The 18,450-nt window shown below is 31.5% G+C and overlaps 1 protein-coding gene across 1 annotated transcript in view; it reads right to left on the bottom strand.

Moving 5' to 3' along the window:
- The window catches only part of LOC145333191 (uncharacterized), an 80,412-nt gene that overhangs the window by 39,039 nt on the left and 22,923 nt on the right, over positions 1-18,450 (bottom strand). Inside the window, exons 2-4 of the mRNA XM_080178340.1 lie at positions 12,756-12,802; positions 2,610-2,660; positions 2,080-2,164 (exon numbers count right to left, since the gene is read on the bottom strand). Coding sequence (XP_080034466.1) covers positions 2,080-2,164; positions 2,610-2,660; positions 12,756-12,802 — 183 coding nt within the window. The remainder of the gene's footprint in view (positions 1-2,079; positions 2,165-2,609; positions 2,661-12,755; positions 12,803-18,450) is intronic.

The following is an 18,450-nucleotide window of genomic DNA, read 5'->3' on the forward strand; positions in this document are numbered from 1 at the left end:
CAAGTATAATACAAATTTGGTTGAACCCATGGCTGTTCAACAAATACCCACGCACGGTATTATATTGCTTTAATTTAAGAATAAATGGCTGGTTATGATGTTCGATCTATATCATATAAGTATATCAAGTACATAAGAAGGAAGATGGTTTTATAAAGTGTATTTATATTACAAGTGAATCAGTTAAGTATGAAAGATACAGGATAGGAGATAATAAACATAAGTAGTGTAGGACAGGAGATTGCCTTAAGTCCAAAGCATCTAATTGTGCATAGTGTTAGACCTCTAACATAAGACCTAGGCACAATTCATGCTAAGTAGTAAGGAACCTAAATTTAATCTACAATGCATGCTAAATTAACTAAGATCATTACCTTTAAGCCAGGAGAGAAGAAAGAACTTAATATTTCAAGAGTTAGTGAATAACTGACTGATTTTAAGAGGTGCAAGTTATAAAGACAACTTATTACCAGGATCTAGTCCTTGTCTGTTCAATAAGGTGTTTGTATGTTAAACTTGTGACGTAAATGTAGCTGTGGCTGTAGGTATACTTAGTTTTACATAATGGTTACATGATTACTTTAACAATAGATACAATGTTTTATATAAGCATATAATATAATCAATCACTTATAGATTACCATGGATAGGCTAGTATTACCCATATATAGTGTTATATTGGTAATAATAGGCCTGAAAATGCATAAAAATACATTAAAACTGCCTGAGGGCTGACCATATTATCTGTGTCTTATGCCCTGAAGTGCGCGAGATAATTGCTATAAACTGTCAATCAGAAATTAGACCAAAGTCTTATATTGTACAAATTTATAGAGGGTATAAATAAAGTGAACTAGATGCGAAGCATTTCTATAAGAATCTTGTCTGTACGTTCAAAGAATTTTGAAATTTAGATGTCGCATCTCCAAACTATTAAGTTCTTTCTTCTCTCCTGGCTTAAAGGTAATGATCTTAGTTAATTTAGCATGCATTGTAGTTTAAATTTAGGTTCCTTAGTACTTAGCATGAATTGTGCCTAGGTCTTATGTTAGAGGCCTAACACTATGCACAATTAGATGCTTTGGACTTAAGGCAATCTCCTGTCCTACAGTGTTTTTATTATAAAAAATGATAGTTTGTCATAAAATTTGGTTTTCTTAGCTTTAAAATTGGCCGCTCTACAGCTGTTTTAATATTTAGCGGCTGGCCGCTAAAAAGCGGATAAGGAGTGGTCTGACCGCTATGACTAGAAAAAGTAATTCTCTAAAAATACACATGAACAACCAGAAAAAAGTTTTACGTCTCTATCTGTAACAGGAGCCAAGATAGAGGGGGGGTCTGTCAGGGGGTTAAGTAGGGCTTCAGAAGTTTAACTGTCTGTTTTTGCCGGTTTTGGTGCTGGAAGCGCCAATTTTTTTTTACCTGAAAATAGTATCTTAATAAGTTGTAACTATATACAGTGAAAAAAGGGACAAAAAAAGATATTTTTTAGGCCTTTTCAAAAGGCAGTTTTGAAATCCCGTTATTTCAAAAAAAAAATGAAAATGCTTAGAGAATGGCTTGGAAGGTGAATTTAGATGTTCTGCATATTTCAACTTAAACACATAAGGCCTAAGATATGATATCCCAAAAATCTTTTGTCAAAGTCTACTCTACACCTAGCGCTGGCGATTTCATTTTTCACAGGTATAAAATGCATGATTTTAGAAAACTGACTGGCGCTAGGTCTAGAGTAGACTTTGACAAAAGATTTTTTGGATATAATATCTTTGGCCTTATGTGTTTAAATTGAAATATGCAGAAGAGCTGAAAACCTGCACATTACTGAGATATTGTTAAAACCGCCGTGCTACCGTTATCTGTTGATATTTTACATGCCTGGCGCTAGGTCGCCAGTAGAGATAGAGAGCTGAAATTTTGTACATATATTTCTAGGCCCCTAAAGTAACTTTTTAGGTTAGCAGAAGATTAAAATTAGAAAAAGGGTATTTTCATGAAAAGATCTACTGTGTATCCATTTATCTATCTATCTGTCTACTAATCTGTGTATCCATCTATCTATCTATCTTTCTTTCTTACCTCAAAACCAAAAGTATAGGATCCATCGTCTTGTTTGTGATCAATAAAATTTATAATTTTTACTTCATCCTGTTCACTTCGCCCTCTGAAAATAATTGTTCTTGTCAGATTTATTATAAATGGTGCTTTCCCTCATAGTGTTTTTCGAGCACTGAACCCCCCCCTCCATTTATTGAAAAAATATAGATGTGAATGGGAGAGTCAACTCCACACCATTTAAATTTTAGTTTAAAAAATATAAAAATTAAGCGAAAGCTACTTTTTGCTAGGGGTGATTTCTATGGGGAAGGTGAATGTACCCTCCGCAAAAATCTTTATAAACCAAATCCAGGATCTGTAAATTGTAAAGTAGAACCATATCTGTTCATTAGTTAGCGAGATCCTTCGGTTCAGACAGATAGACTCTCATACATCCTATTATTTTTATATAAGGATAATTCATACGAATTTTTATATTATAAATGTATTACAGTTTCTTGTTATATTAATTGTGGTACTATAAAACATGTTCTAGTTCGTGTTTATTTTACCTTTCAAATTGTGGCTTTGGTAGTCTACTGTTCTCGTCCCTTGGGTCCACCCTGAAAAGATAAAAGTTTTCTATTGCATCGTATTATGGACAGTTTTCTACGGATAGTAAATTCTCGCATAAAATTATAAACAGCTTTCCGCGGAGATAAAATGTACAATTATAAGTTTAAAACCAGTTTTTTATCCCCGAGATGCCGAAGTCACGGGCTAAAAAACTGGTTTTAATCTTTTAATTGTACATTCTTTATATTTGTAGAAAACTGGATATAATACGATGCTAGACATAATTTTTCAGTATGGCTAAGAACATTTTTTGTCCATTCAGACTTTAAGATATCGTTGAATATTGAATACGTTGTTACTTTATAGATGTCAATGTTAATTTGTCTATCTGATTTGTTGAGCTTTGCTTTTACGGATGTTGTCATCCTTGTGTTTACAAAGATTCATCAAATTTTGAGCTAAACGAATTTAGAAAATGTATGTTCATTTTTTAGATGGCCAGTGGAACTAATCACACAAATTGATTTATTTCTCAAAGGTATACTCTTAAATTTTGATTTTTGGCAGAACCTATAAATGGACCACTCATCCCCCCCCCCTTCCACTTATTTCAATTCTTAAATCTTGTAGGGCTTTTTAAACAGTTATCTAACCTAACCTAACCTAAAACAATCAATAAACAATCAGTGTGTCTGATTTTAATGCATTTCAATTTATCTCAAATTGCCTGCCAAGCTTTGGAACCCACTAGCCCATCAATATTAAGTAAATTTTTTTTCTCGTATTCATTCGAATCCGGTGGATAGGAACCGGTTCTCATCCATGTCAAAAAACTATGTCTTGCATTGTATTATATCCAGCTTTCTACAAATATAAAAATGTACAATCATAAGATTAAAACCAGTCTTTTTAGCCCGTGCCTATTTATAACTATTCCTATTTATAACCAATGCTTGATGCCCTAATCCTGCGAGGCCCTAATTCCTGTGCGACTACCTAGTATCCAAGATAATCTAACCTAACTTAACCTCCCCTTCCGAAACCCTCGTCATGTTACATTTATTTTAAAATTGTGAGGGGTGCAATTTATTTATGCTCAACATGGCGCTGTGAAATGTATCTAATTGTCTCGTACATCTCCAAGGTTCTAATCCTAAGAAAATATAAGAAATAAATCTAAATAAAATAGTTTCTCATTGTGTTCAAATATTTTGATGTATGGTTAACGCGCATTTTTCAAGATCTTTTATTTATTTTGATTGAATATTTTACTAATGTTAATTTCGTCAATTCAAATAGGCCTTGAAGATACACAAATAAAAAAAGAATAATTATATCCATGAGCAGCGCAGCAATAGCAAACCGCAATAACCCTAATATCAATATAACAGGATGTCTGTCTGTGTTTGTGAAGCCAAGAAGACCAACAGATAGGAGTCTCATTTGTCCATGAAAGTTTATTACTATTTTGGAGGAGGGTACCAAAAGAAATCACCCTTAAAAAAATTACCACTAAAAATTCTATCTTTTCAAACTAATGGATAGTCGACTTATCCCTCTCCCCACTTCACGCCGACAATATGGCCAACACAACAAGCATTACTTTTAACCTAAATCTGCATTCATTCTGCCCTGTTTTTTCTAGAAATAAATTAAAAATAAGGGGGAAGGTAGTTTGTCGTTTGTCTGTTTATTACTTTAGGGCAGGTAAGGTTAGGTTATATTGAGTAGCTCCGCAGGGTTCAAACATCGCAGGGGTTAGTAATTCGCAATCCCTATGTGAACGATTGATTTTTTTTGAATGAAATTGAATTAAAACCACAAAAAAAACTAAGGAGGTCATGGTTTTACAGTAGGCAAATCTTGGATTTCAGCAACTCTATAATCAATTTAGTTTTACCTTGTAAGGATTTATCAAATCATGCAATTTTTTTACTTTTGCTGTTCAATGCCGTTTTCGCCGTTTTGACCGGTAAACAATGGTGCAACGTTAGTAGAGAATCCAACTTTAATCATCTTTACTTTGTGATGTGCCTCTTATAGTTTTCAAGAAAGCCACTAAGGCTAAAACAACCCACCATCCCCTACAAATAAGGAAAAACAGTCCCATTTTTCTGATATCTAATTTAGATAATACAATATAATTTAAACTAGCGGTTTCGCCCCTAGCCTCTAGAGGCTTTGCCCCAAGAGGTGATTTAAAAAAAATTAAAGTATTTCTGGTGCTGCCATTTATTGTGAAGTAACTGCCTAAAAACCATTTTTTTGGGGGGGTTGGGGGTGTACCATCCCACAAGATAATAGCTTAAAACCACCACAGGACCAATAGGTATATACCCTGAAGAGTAAAATCCGATCGGTTCAGTGGTTACCGAGATCTTAAGGAACAGACGGACGGACAGACAGACAGACATTGTTCTACTTTGTATTATAGATAAACTTTTTTTTTAGAAAAATCAGTAAAAGTTGAAAAATTAATGTAACAAATCTTATTCAACTATTCTAGGACATCTTACAAAATCTGGCCTAAAGATATTTTTAAAAGAATAGGTTTTTTAAAAATTTAGAAGTACGAAGTAGATTGTTCCTATGCTTTATAGACGTTCTTGTTTAAAAGTTAACAACTTCCTAAAGCCAATGTTTGCTATAATTTAGATATGTTCATTCAAAACAGAAAATATTTTAATAGCCTAAAACCTGCTATGGGTAACCTAGACCCCCAGGGAACAAAAATTTTAAATTACATTACAAATGGTATGGAACTTATCCCCTTCCTCCCCCCTTTTACTTTTTAGCACAAAGCTAAAATACAAACGGACAAAAAAACTTGCTGCTTTGTCGTACCACTCTTCAGAAATGCTCATCGCTCTGCACCATTTTCAATTTACGAGAACTTTGAGGGAACATTGGACTGTAAATTACGCTGGTGCCCAAAGTTTTATAACAAAGCTGTTTTATTCGTTGGCTCAAAAACTCTGGGTACTTTTTTGAAATTTCAATTGTTAATTCCAAACTAGAAGTGTTACAATTATTCAACCAAAAACAAAGAAGAGGTAAATTTGTTTATTATCATTGGGTACATTATTAAATTTATAGTCTATTGTCTTATCCATTAAGATCCCTGAATACTTTGCATGCACAAGGGGCAACTATAGAAAAGCTATGAATAATATTGCAAGCATTATCAAAAGCGCCACTACAGATATATTTGCAGACAGTAAACTTTTCACATACATAGACAAATAGAAAAATGTTTCAGTTTTTTTTCTGTTTTAAATCTTGTCAACTTTCTCCCTTCTGATTCTAAAACATTTCTTCATTTATAGTATGGCTGTTTGTAAGTGCGTAACAGATTACAGAAAATTTAGGTAGGTTAGAATAATACCATCCATTTAAAACCTTACTATTGATGGATTCCTGTATCAACGTGGTGGATTTTAAATGTCAAATTTTTAGTATTTTCAAATAAAGATTTTAATTGTGATTGCTCTTAACTATCTGTAATATATTTACAAACAATTAATTGTCCGTTTTTCCCTTTGTCTATTTCGCTTCTGCAATTATATAGTTGGTCTCTTGCAAAGAATCAATACTGTAATGCCAAAGTTTAAAAGGTTATAGAGAGGAGATAACCTAATTATCTATTTAATTATTATCTATCTATTCAATTATCCATCTATCTATCTATTTAATTATATAGCTTAGCTTTTATTAAATAATAATGGGACCTTAAGAAAAGGGGATTGGGGGAGTCTAATCCTCCCCTCATTTTAAATTTTCGTTTTTATTGAGTGGGGTCATTATTTCTAGGGGCAATTTCTCTTTGGAAGGCTGCAATACCCTTGCCAAAATAGTTATAAATCTTCCCAGGACCTATAAGAGGCTACTCTGTAAAGGAATTATATCGGTTTAGCGAGATCTTTTGGTACAGACATCCTAATACTTTTAAATAAGGATGGTGATCTACTAGGCCTAGCGTCTGTGCTGATAGCATCCTGGAGATCTTTATTAGAAATAGGAAGGGAGGGGACAGAAAATAGACTAAAACCATCCCAAGACTTTAAAAAAATAAAACCTCTCGGACCTAACATGATCCAGTTGTTTGTGAGATCTTAATTGTCAAACAATATAACCTACTTTCAGAATTGGTCCCTAAAAACAGTGACGTTATAATTACGTATAAACATGAATAAGGTTAAAAGCCTATAAAAATTAACCCTTAGTAAAGTAGTGATTAACCCTAAATCTATAAACATGCTCATAGAACCAATATTACCTAAAGTGCAGGGATAGGAGAATGGACAATAAATTTATCTCCCCATATTGTTTGTTGGTTTCCCACATATCGAAAATAGTCCACAAACAAATTTTTGTAAAACGTAATTTATATGTTTATTTTAGGTTAGGTTAGGTAAATTAAGGGTTAAGAGCCTCACAATGATATTACCTGACAGGGATAGGACCCTGTTGGCTAAGAGCCCTCCCCGGTGACTTGAAACCAGGCTGATTTCCATTCTGAGGGTTAGGGTACCCGCCCCAAAAATAGTTAATAACCTTTCCTTGACTCATAAGAAGCTTCACTATAACAGAAAAGGGAAACCACAGACAAATAGACATCATGTTACTTTTATTTAAGAATAGTAACAAGTAAAGGTGGATTCCTCAAAAACTTTTTGGCTCACTGCCTTACTAAAATTAGTGAGGCTCGCTAAAAAAAAAATTGCTAAAAATCCTCTAAAATCAAATCTACAAAAATTGAATAAAATCATAAAAGAATTATTAACATAAGATTCTTTTTAATTTTTGTAGATTTTTAATGCGATTTTGGGGGATTTTCACAAATTTTTTAGCGAGCCTCACTAATTTTAGGGAGGTAGTGAGCCAAAAAGTTTTTTTAAGAATCAAACTCAGGTTTCTAGCAAACAATTGAAAAATTTCTTCTTGTCCACTTTCCATATTTCTCCCCTTGATATCCACTTCCCTTTGGCTCCAATCAAAAGCAAGTTTTATCATATCAAAATTTCGGTTAAAATATCATGTTGAATTAAGTTGCTGAATGACAATTCCTGGATCCCTGAAACACCCAATATCCCAATATACAAAATTGACAATGCATTGAATGCATGTTCAAATTATTGGGAATGCAGCTACTCTACAATTCACTACATCTATCAGTCAGTAGCAGGGATCTTAGGGGATAAGATGATAAATTGCTGTAAACCCCCAATTATGATAAACAACTTTATCAGTTTTTGTAGATTAGAATTTTTTGTGGGTGAGTTTTCATGCAAATAATTCAAAGATTTTGATTATGAATACCCACCTCCCCCTTTTAAAATTGAAATTAGTATGACTTGTCTTACCCTTTTTCATCCCTTCAAGAGTCAAACTCTTTGGCAAAACACTGTGCACGCAACTGCTTTTACAAGAAATAGAATAATGCTTACAAGCATATTAAAATATATATTTTAGCTAGGCTATAAATTTGTATGTACATATTGGTTCTTGTTTTTGTGTGACATCTCTATAAACTACCAAATTACTCTTTGTCGAGTTTCGAGGATTTCTTACTCCCATAGTTTAACAGTAGAATTGATGCCTTGGGTTGCCTTTGTTAAAGTTGTGATAGGATGGTTTTAGAATATATTTTGTGTCGGGTTCAAAGGGTTAGGGTAACATAACATAGAAGAATATTATTAGAAAAAGCTCAAAAGTTAAGCCTTGTTTAAAGGGTAAGTATTGTTTTATTATACTAAGGAAAAATGACGAAAGTAATTTTTTTACAGGTGTTTTCTTCCCTATTTATTACGTCTTTTTTTTTGAAAATAGCCAAAATACAGTCTACATATTATTGTTTAAATATTTTAACATTTCTATATTTAATGTTCTATGATTTTAACTAAGAATAAAGAAAAGAGACAATAGGAAGTTTTAGAACTTTTCTTGTTCAGTTAAAACAGCATAATCTATAGGATAAAAACCGGTTCTCAGCCCAAATGAAAAAAAATCTGTTTTAAGTAAAAAAAACTTTTTTGTTGTTCAAGTCCTTCGGCTCTCAGGGGACAAAAAAAGAATCAAATCCTTAATTTATCATTTGTCTTTGACACGATCCGCTTCTTAGTAGAGGGGAGGTAATTTTTTTGGTATTATTTATTTTAGAAGGATAGAGGTTCCATCATTCAAAGGCCAAAATATTCAGAATCCAACCCAGGGCCCCAGAAAAGCTTCAATGCTGTAAAGAAGAGTCATATTGGTTCAGCCTATAAAAAATATAGATAGACACCCTGTTACTTATATATAAGAATATATCAGCTGTTAAATCAAGTGTTATCAAAAAAAGTTTTAAAAAGATATTAATCTTAAAAAACTTAGTGTGCTTTGTATAAACACTCGGAGAGAGGGTAAAGCTCATTTGGGTGAACTGAAATTAGTTTCCGAATGTGAACACATTTTCCTAGGTGTTTCCCAATCCTATCTCAATATTTGCTACTAGCTAAAAAACCTTCAAACTTCAAAAAAAAAAAAATCAAAATTTGAAAAATTAAAACTTTGAATGTATAATGTATAAATCGTTAATACATTCAAATTTTGATTTTTTTTTGAAGTTTGAAGGTTTTTTAGCTAGTAGCAAATATTGAGATAGGATTGGGAAACACCTAGGAAAATGTGTTCACATTCGGAAACTAATTTCAGTTCATCCTCATTTGCATTCATTCTAATGCATATGCTCTTACATTACTGCAAAATTACAATTAAAAAAAAAGCAAAATAGTTTTTACAGAGTAACTTTTCAGGGATTTATTCCATCTAATTCACCCCATACTACCCTCCTGATATCCTATTATAAATAGCCTAAACCCTACTAGACTAAACCGAAACTTGAAAAATAATTTTGGAACAATCAGTCCAATTATTTACTTATTTGTAAAAATATCTCAGTGCATTCAGAACGAAGTCAAATATTCTTATAAACAAATATTCAAATGTTTAAAGGAAGCGTGCAAGAAATACCACGCTTTAACTGCTGAAAGACTGCCACAAGTAGACCAAATACCCCAAATTTGAAGCCTTCAGCTTCGATAACAAAAAAGTTCTAGGCATTTTAAAATGACATTTTATGTACAATGGAAATTTTGAAAGAATTGCAATGCTCATGTTGAAAACTTTAAAATTAAACTACGTGGCCTAGAAACAAAATTATAAGCTTATTTTTGTCATAAATTTAGGTTTCCAGTAACTAATTATATTTTTACAATAAAAATACCCATTTTTATAGTCAAAATCATTAAAAAAAATTAAGTTTTACTTGCGCTGTACCGAATGTACTGTAGCCAATCAGAAGGCTGAATCAGCTTAACAACCAATCACAGCTAAGCTTGTATTAGTTTACCCCTTTGTTTCCGCTATGATTTTCGTTTAAAAATGCAATTTAAATCGAATTTTTTTCATAGATTTTGACTATGAAATGTGGTGTTTTTATTGTAAAAATGTAATCAGTTACAGGCAATCTAAGTTTCTGACAAAGATAAGGTTATAATTTTATGTCTAGGCAACGTAATTTAATATTGTTTTTTCTTTTATGAGCATTGGAAATCTTTCAAAAATTCCATTGTACATAAAATGCTACTTTGAAATGCCTAGAACTTTTTTGTTGTTGAAGCTGAAGGCTTATAATTTGGGGTATTGGGTCTTCTTGTGGCAGTCTTTCAGCAGTTAAAGCGTGTTATTTCTTGCAGGCGTCCTTTAATTAGGATTAATTGACAAACTACCAAATGTTTTTGAGTGTTCTAATAAGATAAGGGGATTAGTCAACCTCTTAGAGTCCAATATCCCCTCTTTCCCTGGTATAAATAATCTGTAACAAATTATGTCATTACCTTAAAAGTTATTTCATACACTCTTAGCTTCAAATTTAACCGGCTTTCCTAGTTTAAAAAATGATCCAAAAATGAACTTTTGGGAAATAAAATTATTTTTGATGAGTGCACTGGCTAGAAATATGCTTTTTTCTACAACAAAAAATTAGGGCTCTAAATTACTTTTGAGAATATCTATAACCTTTTGCAGGTTTGCAAAAACGGAAAAAAATAAAAATGAAAAAAGATCTTTTTACAGCTTTTTAAAAGCAGAGCCCTTACAATTAGCGTTTTTACGTGAGCTTTTTTACTCTTTAAGTTATGACATTTGGTATTTTTATGAATATTCTACTACATAAAGTAGTAAAGTAGTTACTCTGAAGTTAATAATAAAGATCTTAATAACCACAGAACAGATTACGTTTTTAAGTAAGCTTTACATAGGTCCTGTGATTGGCAAAGGCTATTTTGTTTTTAGATTTAAGTCTTGAGATTGTTTAATGCTAATTTTCAGGCCCTTTTTAATACAGAGCCTCTAGAAGCTAGGGGCGTAGTCAAAATATACTAAATATTAAATAGCTGAATTGGTGTGTATGTTCTACTTAGAAAAAGAGATCATTTTGGAAAAAACTTGTTTTCAATTAATTCTTTTTAATAATAAAATTTTCTAGGAAAATAAAACATACACATCAAAAGACAAACTATTTGCCTTTATAAATAAACATTTTTTCCTTTGTATAAAGGTTGCTTTGCTCATAACATTGTACCTAGTTATAATAGGGAACATTTAAAAAAAAAGATAAATAGTATGATTATATCACATAAAAGTTTGTTGTAAAAAATATTGAAATCAACATGTTTTAAATGAACGTACGGACATTATTGTAACGGTTTCATCGTGCCTAACTACTACAGGAATCATCATGCAAAGTTTGTAAACGATAATTATAACAAGACTAAAGAAACGAAAAGAACTAACCATTCCGGACGAACTACGGACGGACCGACCCTAATAATAGAAAAGCTTCACTTTTAAAAATTCATATCAAATGCTATTATTTCAACAAACAATTTTTATTCAAATATTTATACAAAGTAGACAATAGAAAATATTAGCAAGTTAACTTATATTTAAAAAAGCAAATTCATAAAAATCGTGTGATTTTCTTCTAGAAGGTCTGTTTGTCTATCTGTCAATTAGTCAGTAACGTCAATTTTTTCTCTGTATTTTACTATGTTTTATTACCTTCTTATCTTTAGGAAATTTAGTAAGCCCTTTCCATCTCCTTTTCTAAAAACTACCTCAGACCAAATACATCCTATCATGGCAATATAATATATTCTTACATTTTTCTAATATTTACTTTATTAAGAAGATTTGCTACTATTTTCATGACATTTAACAGTTTTGCTTAAACCCCATGTGCGTATGAAATTGTTATTTCATATTTTGATTGCAAAGTTTAAAAGTGTTTGATGTTTTCAATCTTTTTGATGCATAGTTTTTTTTCCAGCGCTGCTTCTGTATCAAGCAGTCCTTTAGATTAAAAAAAATGTCATCACCCATTTTCAAATATTCAATAAATTTTTAATGCATTGTTGGAATTTTCCCTAAAATTTTCTATTGAGCATGAAACCCTTCTTCTTTATTTGTTATGATAAATTGAAAACAAGGAGGGAATTTAGTAGGTTTTCGATTGTTTGTAATTACTTTAGGAGAAAGATAGGTACTGTACTGAGTACTGGGTAGCACCTCAGGGCTAGAGCTATAGGTCCCGCAGGGTAATAACAGACTTTAATAAGTAGCACCGTTTTGTTTTGCCTCGCTACATATGAATTTATTCACTCTTGTTTTATTTAAATTGTATTAAAATGGTTTGTTTTATGGAATTTAATTTTTTTGTTGTTGAATTGCTTAATTCTATCAATTCAAATTCTCAGTATTTTTATTCTCTGTGTTATTTAAAATTTATTAAATTAAATATACAAACAATCTAGAATAGTCATTACTAAAAAGTGCACAGTTATCTCTCAGCGCACATAAATGCGCGAAAAAGACTTATCTTACGCATGTTTCCTTCTACTAAGCTTTCCCTGTGTATCAATGAATCTTTACCATTCCAGATTATCTATCAGCCGTCTTTTAACGCGCGAAGAAAACATGTACGTTCAGCCGTTTGGCTGCTAGCAGCCTTTAAAGTTGATAGATTTTTGGCGATAATCGATACCAGGAAGATATTTACCGTGAACTGCACTAGATCCAACTATCCATATAAAAAGACTGACCTGACTCTGAAGGCAGCTGTGGAACCAACTGTTACGAGCAGCAAATACTGAAATAAAATTAATTATTAATCTTTTTTAAAATAAAAGTAAGATTGTCAGTTTGTCTGTCTAGTTAGATCTCGTAAAGGCTGAATCTCCTTATTTACAGGGCAGGTTATGGACTAGTTTAATAGAGGGTTAAAGTTGGGCCTGGGAAGGGGGGGGGGGATCAACCACCCTAAAAGAAAGAAAGGCCCAGGAAGAAGGGTGGAATGTTTACATTTTTGTCACACATTTTTTGGAATTTAATCAAACCCAAATATTTTATTAAAAGATTTTACCAAAAATTAAAGAATATGAAAACAAGGATAACAACATTCCTAGGTAGAGACGAAGATAAGTAAATCACATTTTTCTATTAAAGTAACTAATAGAATAGATTTAATCAATTTCAGCAGTCTTCTTTATTTCAACCGAAAATAAACACTACTTCTTTAGCACAGACGAAGAGACTAAATGAGTTATACAGTAGCTACCCTATGAAAAACCAAAGCAAAAAAACTAACAACATTAAAAATAAATGTACGATATTTGACCAGCAATTCATGTATATGTTGTTTGCTACACCCATAGCCTTCAGGGGACAACATTTAAACTTTTCGTAAAAATAATTAAACAGGAATATTTTTCATGATTTTTATTTCAATATTCGTGGAAAATTGGCTGTATTACTATGCTATACATGAGTTTTCAGTATGCCTGAAAACCGGTTCTATTTCAGCGGATATTAATGTCGAAGCCATATTCGATAAAATGTTACGAAAAATTTACAAATAATATTCTGTTTCTTCCCTTTTATGGATGTTGTCATTAAAAGAGTTGGAAGGAGGAGTACAACCTTCACCCCCCTCCTTATTTTAAAAGATGAACAAATGATGGGGGAGGGGGTGTTTAAATGTTTAACATTAGGTTAGATTTTATCTGGTAAATGGTAACCTTGTAGGAGTTAGACATAACGGAAAAAAAGGGGTGGGAGGGGGGGTTCTATGCTCGCCAGGCACTTTGGGGGAAAGTCCCATATCAAATAAATGTTGACCACACATAAACCAACAAAAATAAAGTATAAAATATTCCCAAAATTTATCACATACAGATAAGACGGGTATGTAAATGTGTTTAGGTCACAAACAACAATAAAAACAGATGAACAAGAATGAAAACAACTATAGAAGCGAAGCTTAACAAATCTAAGGAAATAATAAAGAGAGGTCCTCCAACATTGATTTTAAGTGATTGAAATATTAGTTTTATATTACAAGCAAAATATTTTATCCTGTAATAATAATATTTTTCTTAATGGAGGAAGGAGGAAAGCAACTCTCCCCCTCTCCCCCCCCCCTAAAAAAATTGTGCGCACGCAATGTGACAATTCCCAAACAATAATTCTGGGAAATTTTTAATTACTCTGAGAAATCTGAATATCTTCATTCTAGATAGATAGATAGATAGATAGATAGATAGATAGATAGATAGATAGATAGATAGATAGATGGATAGATAGATAGATAGATAGATAGATAGATAGATAGATAGATAGATAGATAGATAGATAGATAGATAGATAGATAGATAGATAGATAGATAGATAGATAGATAGATATATAGATAGATAGATAGATAGATAGATAGATAGATAGATAGATAGATAGATAGATAGATAGATAGATAGATAGATAGATAGATAGATAGATAGATAGATAGATAGATAGATAGATAGATAGATAGATAGATAGATAGATAGATAGATAGATAGATAGATAGATAAATAGATAGATAGATAGATAGATAGATAGATAGATAGATAGATAAATAGATAGATAGATAGATAGATAGATAAATAATAAGGAATGTTGGTTATGTAATGTTTATGTGAAACAAAAAATTCTTGCACCTTAAAGGAAAGATATTACATGACTTTCATTTAATTGTGATTGGTTGGTTTTTTATGTTAAGTTTCCAAACATTTCAATCACTAATTATAATCTAAAGAAGTGGTATTTTGTGAATCATAATTGGGGATGTATCGGCCTTTGTCTTATCCTTTTAGATCCCTGATAAGTTAGAGTCCAATGTATCTTCCCGCCCTGGCAATAAAATTTGTGAATGTTTATCTCTGTTCATGGAAAGTTAAAGAAAATATTAGGAATCTAAAGGGAAAAGACACTGGACGATAAATTGATGTACATCCCATAGATGATAAACAAAATTACTACTTCTGAAGATAAAAATTGATGGTTGAAACGTTTGAACACTCAACTTAATGAATTAACCAATCAAAAGTCCCCAAAGCTGTTAAGCCAAAGAATAAGAAAACGTTATTATAAAACTTTGGGGACTAGTGTAATAAACAGCCCATTGTCCCCTCTTTCTCTCTAGAAAATATGCTATCAGAAAAGTAATAAAGTATATGTGTGCATTTTAATTAATATCTCACATATGGCTAGACTAAATTTACCATTTCAAATTATCAAAAATTTTCAAGAAGTTACTCTAATTTAGGTAAAAAAACAAATTTACACATCTTATGTAAAAGATAGGTTTCAGAAAACTTCTACAAAAAAATCAAAGGGCTAAAAAGCATTTACGTCTCTTTAAAAGGAATTCACTTGGCTGCTATAAGAGATATCTGCATAATCGTGGAAACGCCTGAGAAAATGTTCGCTATTTCGTCAACACAATAGCATCATGAGATTTAATTTTGCTTCAAGTAAAAATGCAAAATAATCAAGTGAAAATTAACAACTGAATTAAATTGAAGAAAATAGAGCAATATCCATTTCAGCTATAGTAAATCAACCTAGCATCCACCCCCAAAAAAACCTTAAAGAAAAAACTCAACTGAGGTTAGGTTTATACCAGTTCAGAGGAAAGCCCCAAAGGGCTTGTGCTTTGCAGGCGCTTTTATAAAGTCTTATAAAATATAAGTTATTATGAGAGGGAGGGCGGGGGAGAGTTATTGGGGGGTGAATTGACGATAAATAGTTTTGCCATATAGTACTCAGAAGCATTTTAAATACAAATCTGTTTTGTAAATCTAAATGACAGTATGTCTGTTTGTCAGTCGGTATAACTTTCATATCAGCAGAGACAAAATGTTTCTGACAGACAGACATATAGACATTTCAAAGAGTTACCTTTGCTTATGATAATAGTTATTTCTCGCACCGCATTATAAACAGCTTTCCGCGGATATAATATGTACAATTATTATCGAGGTGCCGAAGGCACGGGCTAAAAAAAACTAGTTTTAATTTAATGATTGTACATTTTTATATTCTTAGAAAACTGGGTATAATACGATGCTAGACATAGTCTTTCGTATGGATGAGAACCGGTTCTAATCCGCCGGATTCGAATGAATACGATAAAAAAACTTTTAAACAATTAAATATTATTGTTTTTCTACAAATATCGTGCTTACAAAGCAATATTATTATTATATTTATAGGACTGTTAAGGTGCCAAAACATTGGTTAAATTTTTAATATCTATGCAAAAAAAATGTAATTTTAAATTTCACGGTTTAAAAAGATAAAGAATCGACAAAATCACATTTAAAAAAAAAACATCAATAATAATTCAACCAAATTCTGTTCATATATAATTTCAAAGGGAAATGTAGACTATTTGGGATTAAATAAAAGTTGTAATTGCTAACATATTATCGTAATGACGAACTATTGGAATGTCATTATCATGATATAAAAGTAACAGGATGTCTTTCTTTCTGTAACTTTAGATCTCGCTAACCACTGGACCGAAGAAATGGTACTCCTTTACAGTGAAGCTACCTATTTGTATTTTTATAAATTTTATTGATAGAAATAAAAAAATATAAATCAACCTGGAAAAAAATACCCCCTCCCCCTCAAAAAAGGAACCCAAGAGGCCTCTACGGGCATTATATTTTAATCTAATCAAAATAAAAGGACGAATATAAGTCTTAGGTGTTCCATATAGGATTTAAGAAGTCTTAAATAGCGATGGTCATTACGTCGACGCAAACGAACAATTTCGTCTTTAAATAGGCTAAAAGAAAGCAAAAACTGTTAAACTTCATATTAGAAAACAAATGCGATTTTATAGTATGGTCTTTTTTATCCATTAAGATCTCGCCTAACTAAATCATTGGGTTCTCTATTTTAGGGTAGAATATTTATATACTAGGCAGGATTTTAGCTATTTATTTAAGAAGCCTCTAGATACTAGTATTTCAAATTTGATCAAATCAAAGAATTTTTCCCCGTTACCCACATCCCTGTACTATCAGACACTTACTGTGGTGAAATGTAATTATTTTCAAATAAAATTAAACAATAAAATATGAAAAATAGTCACGAATATTCAAGGATCTTAAGGGATAAGACAATGGATAATAAATTGATATACATCCTCATTGATGATAAACAAAATTACCCCTTCTGAAGTTTGAATTGTTTGTTAAAAAAATTAGATTCAATAAGTTTGTAACCAATCAATCAAAATTCAATAAAAGTACCCAATCTTTTTAGTCTATAAATAATCATATAAAACTTTTGGTACGAGTTTAATTTACAGTCTAATGTCCTCTCCCTGCCTGTGAATATTACTATTATGGTATCTGTAAAACTTTTGCACTGTTCTTGTACAAGAATTACACATTTATAAAATGTCTTTTAGATGCCAGCGTAATGAGACAAAAATGGCAGTTTTCCTAAAAGAAATGTATTAAAAAAAAGTGTGAGGGCAAGACCAAGTGTAGTTTTTATTTGTTTTTTTTTACTACAGGTCAGATTAGGTTAAGTTATATTGGATATACACATATGGTTAGTTATAATGGTTTTATGACAACAGGAGGAGAAATGATATTTATAGAACAATATTTGCGTTTCATAAAATGTGCATTAAGAAAACATTAAGCTTTTAAGAAGATAAAATTTAGATAAATATGAAAATCATGCAATTTTTATTGCTTAATAATTCTATTTTTATTTTCAAATCATTACTTTTTAAGTGCAAAAAGTAATGTCAAAATATTTCTTTAAATTATAAAGCTTTTTTTCAATTTGCCCTTTCCGACTTTTGCATGTTATAAGCAAAGAGCACCTGAATAGTTTTTTTGTGAGGTAATTAAGGTCTTTAGTGAAGGGCTAATACCAATCCAACAACGTCCTAAAGGGCGTGTAACATTTTGAATTCGTTTGGCGGCATAACTTAAATGAATGACGAACCAACTGTTAATAAGTAAGGACATATCTTATTTGTAGAGTAGTCATGCAACAAGAAGTTTGGGTGACTTTACTCCCACCTATTTCTTAACAACAACAACAACAACCCCCCCCCCCCTTTAATATTTTATTTTTGAAGAAAATCTTTATTCTAGCTCCTGCTAATTTTCCCTTGTGGTCCAGATGCAATATAAGGGGAAACCGCCGAATATTGAATACTAGAGTTGGCTCGATATAACTATCTCACTATTGGCTAGTTTTCTACATATCTATTTATCTATTTCAATTTTCCTCCCTCGCATTACTATCTAAAAGAAAGAAGTAAATATTTAATATTTTAAATGATTTTAAAAAGATTTCTTCAATTATATTTTTTATTTACATTACCATCACCAAAGGGTTAATATAATTAAAATTTTAGTTTTAATATTTGAACACTACGGAAGTGT

This window comes from Acartia tonsa, chromosome 12, assembly GCF_053477335.1.
Source record: "Acartia tonsa isolate MP-2025a chromosome 12, ASM5347733v1, whole genome shotgun sequence".
NCBI classification, from domain to species: domain Eukaryota; kingdom Metazoa; phylum Arthropoda; class Copepoda; order Calanoida; family Acartiidae; genus Acartia; species Acartia tonsa.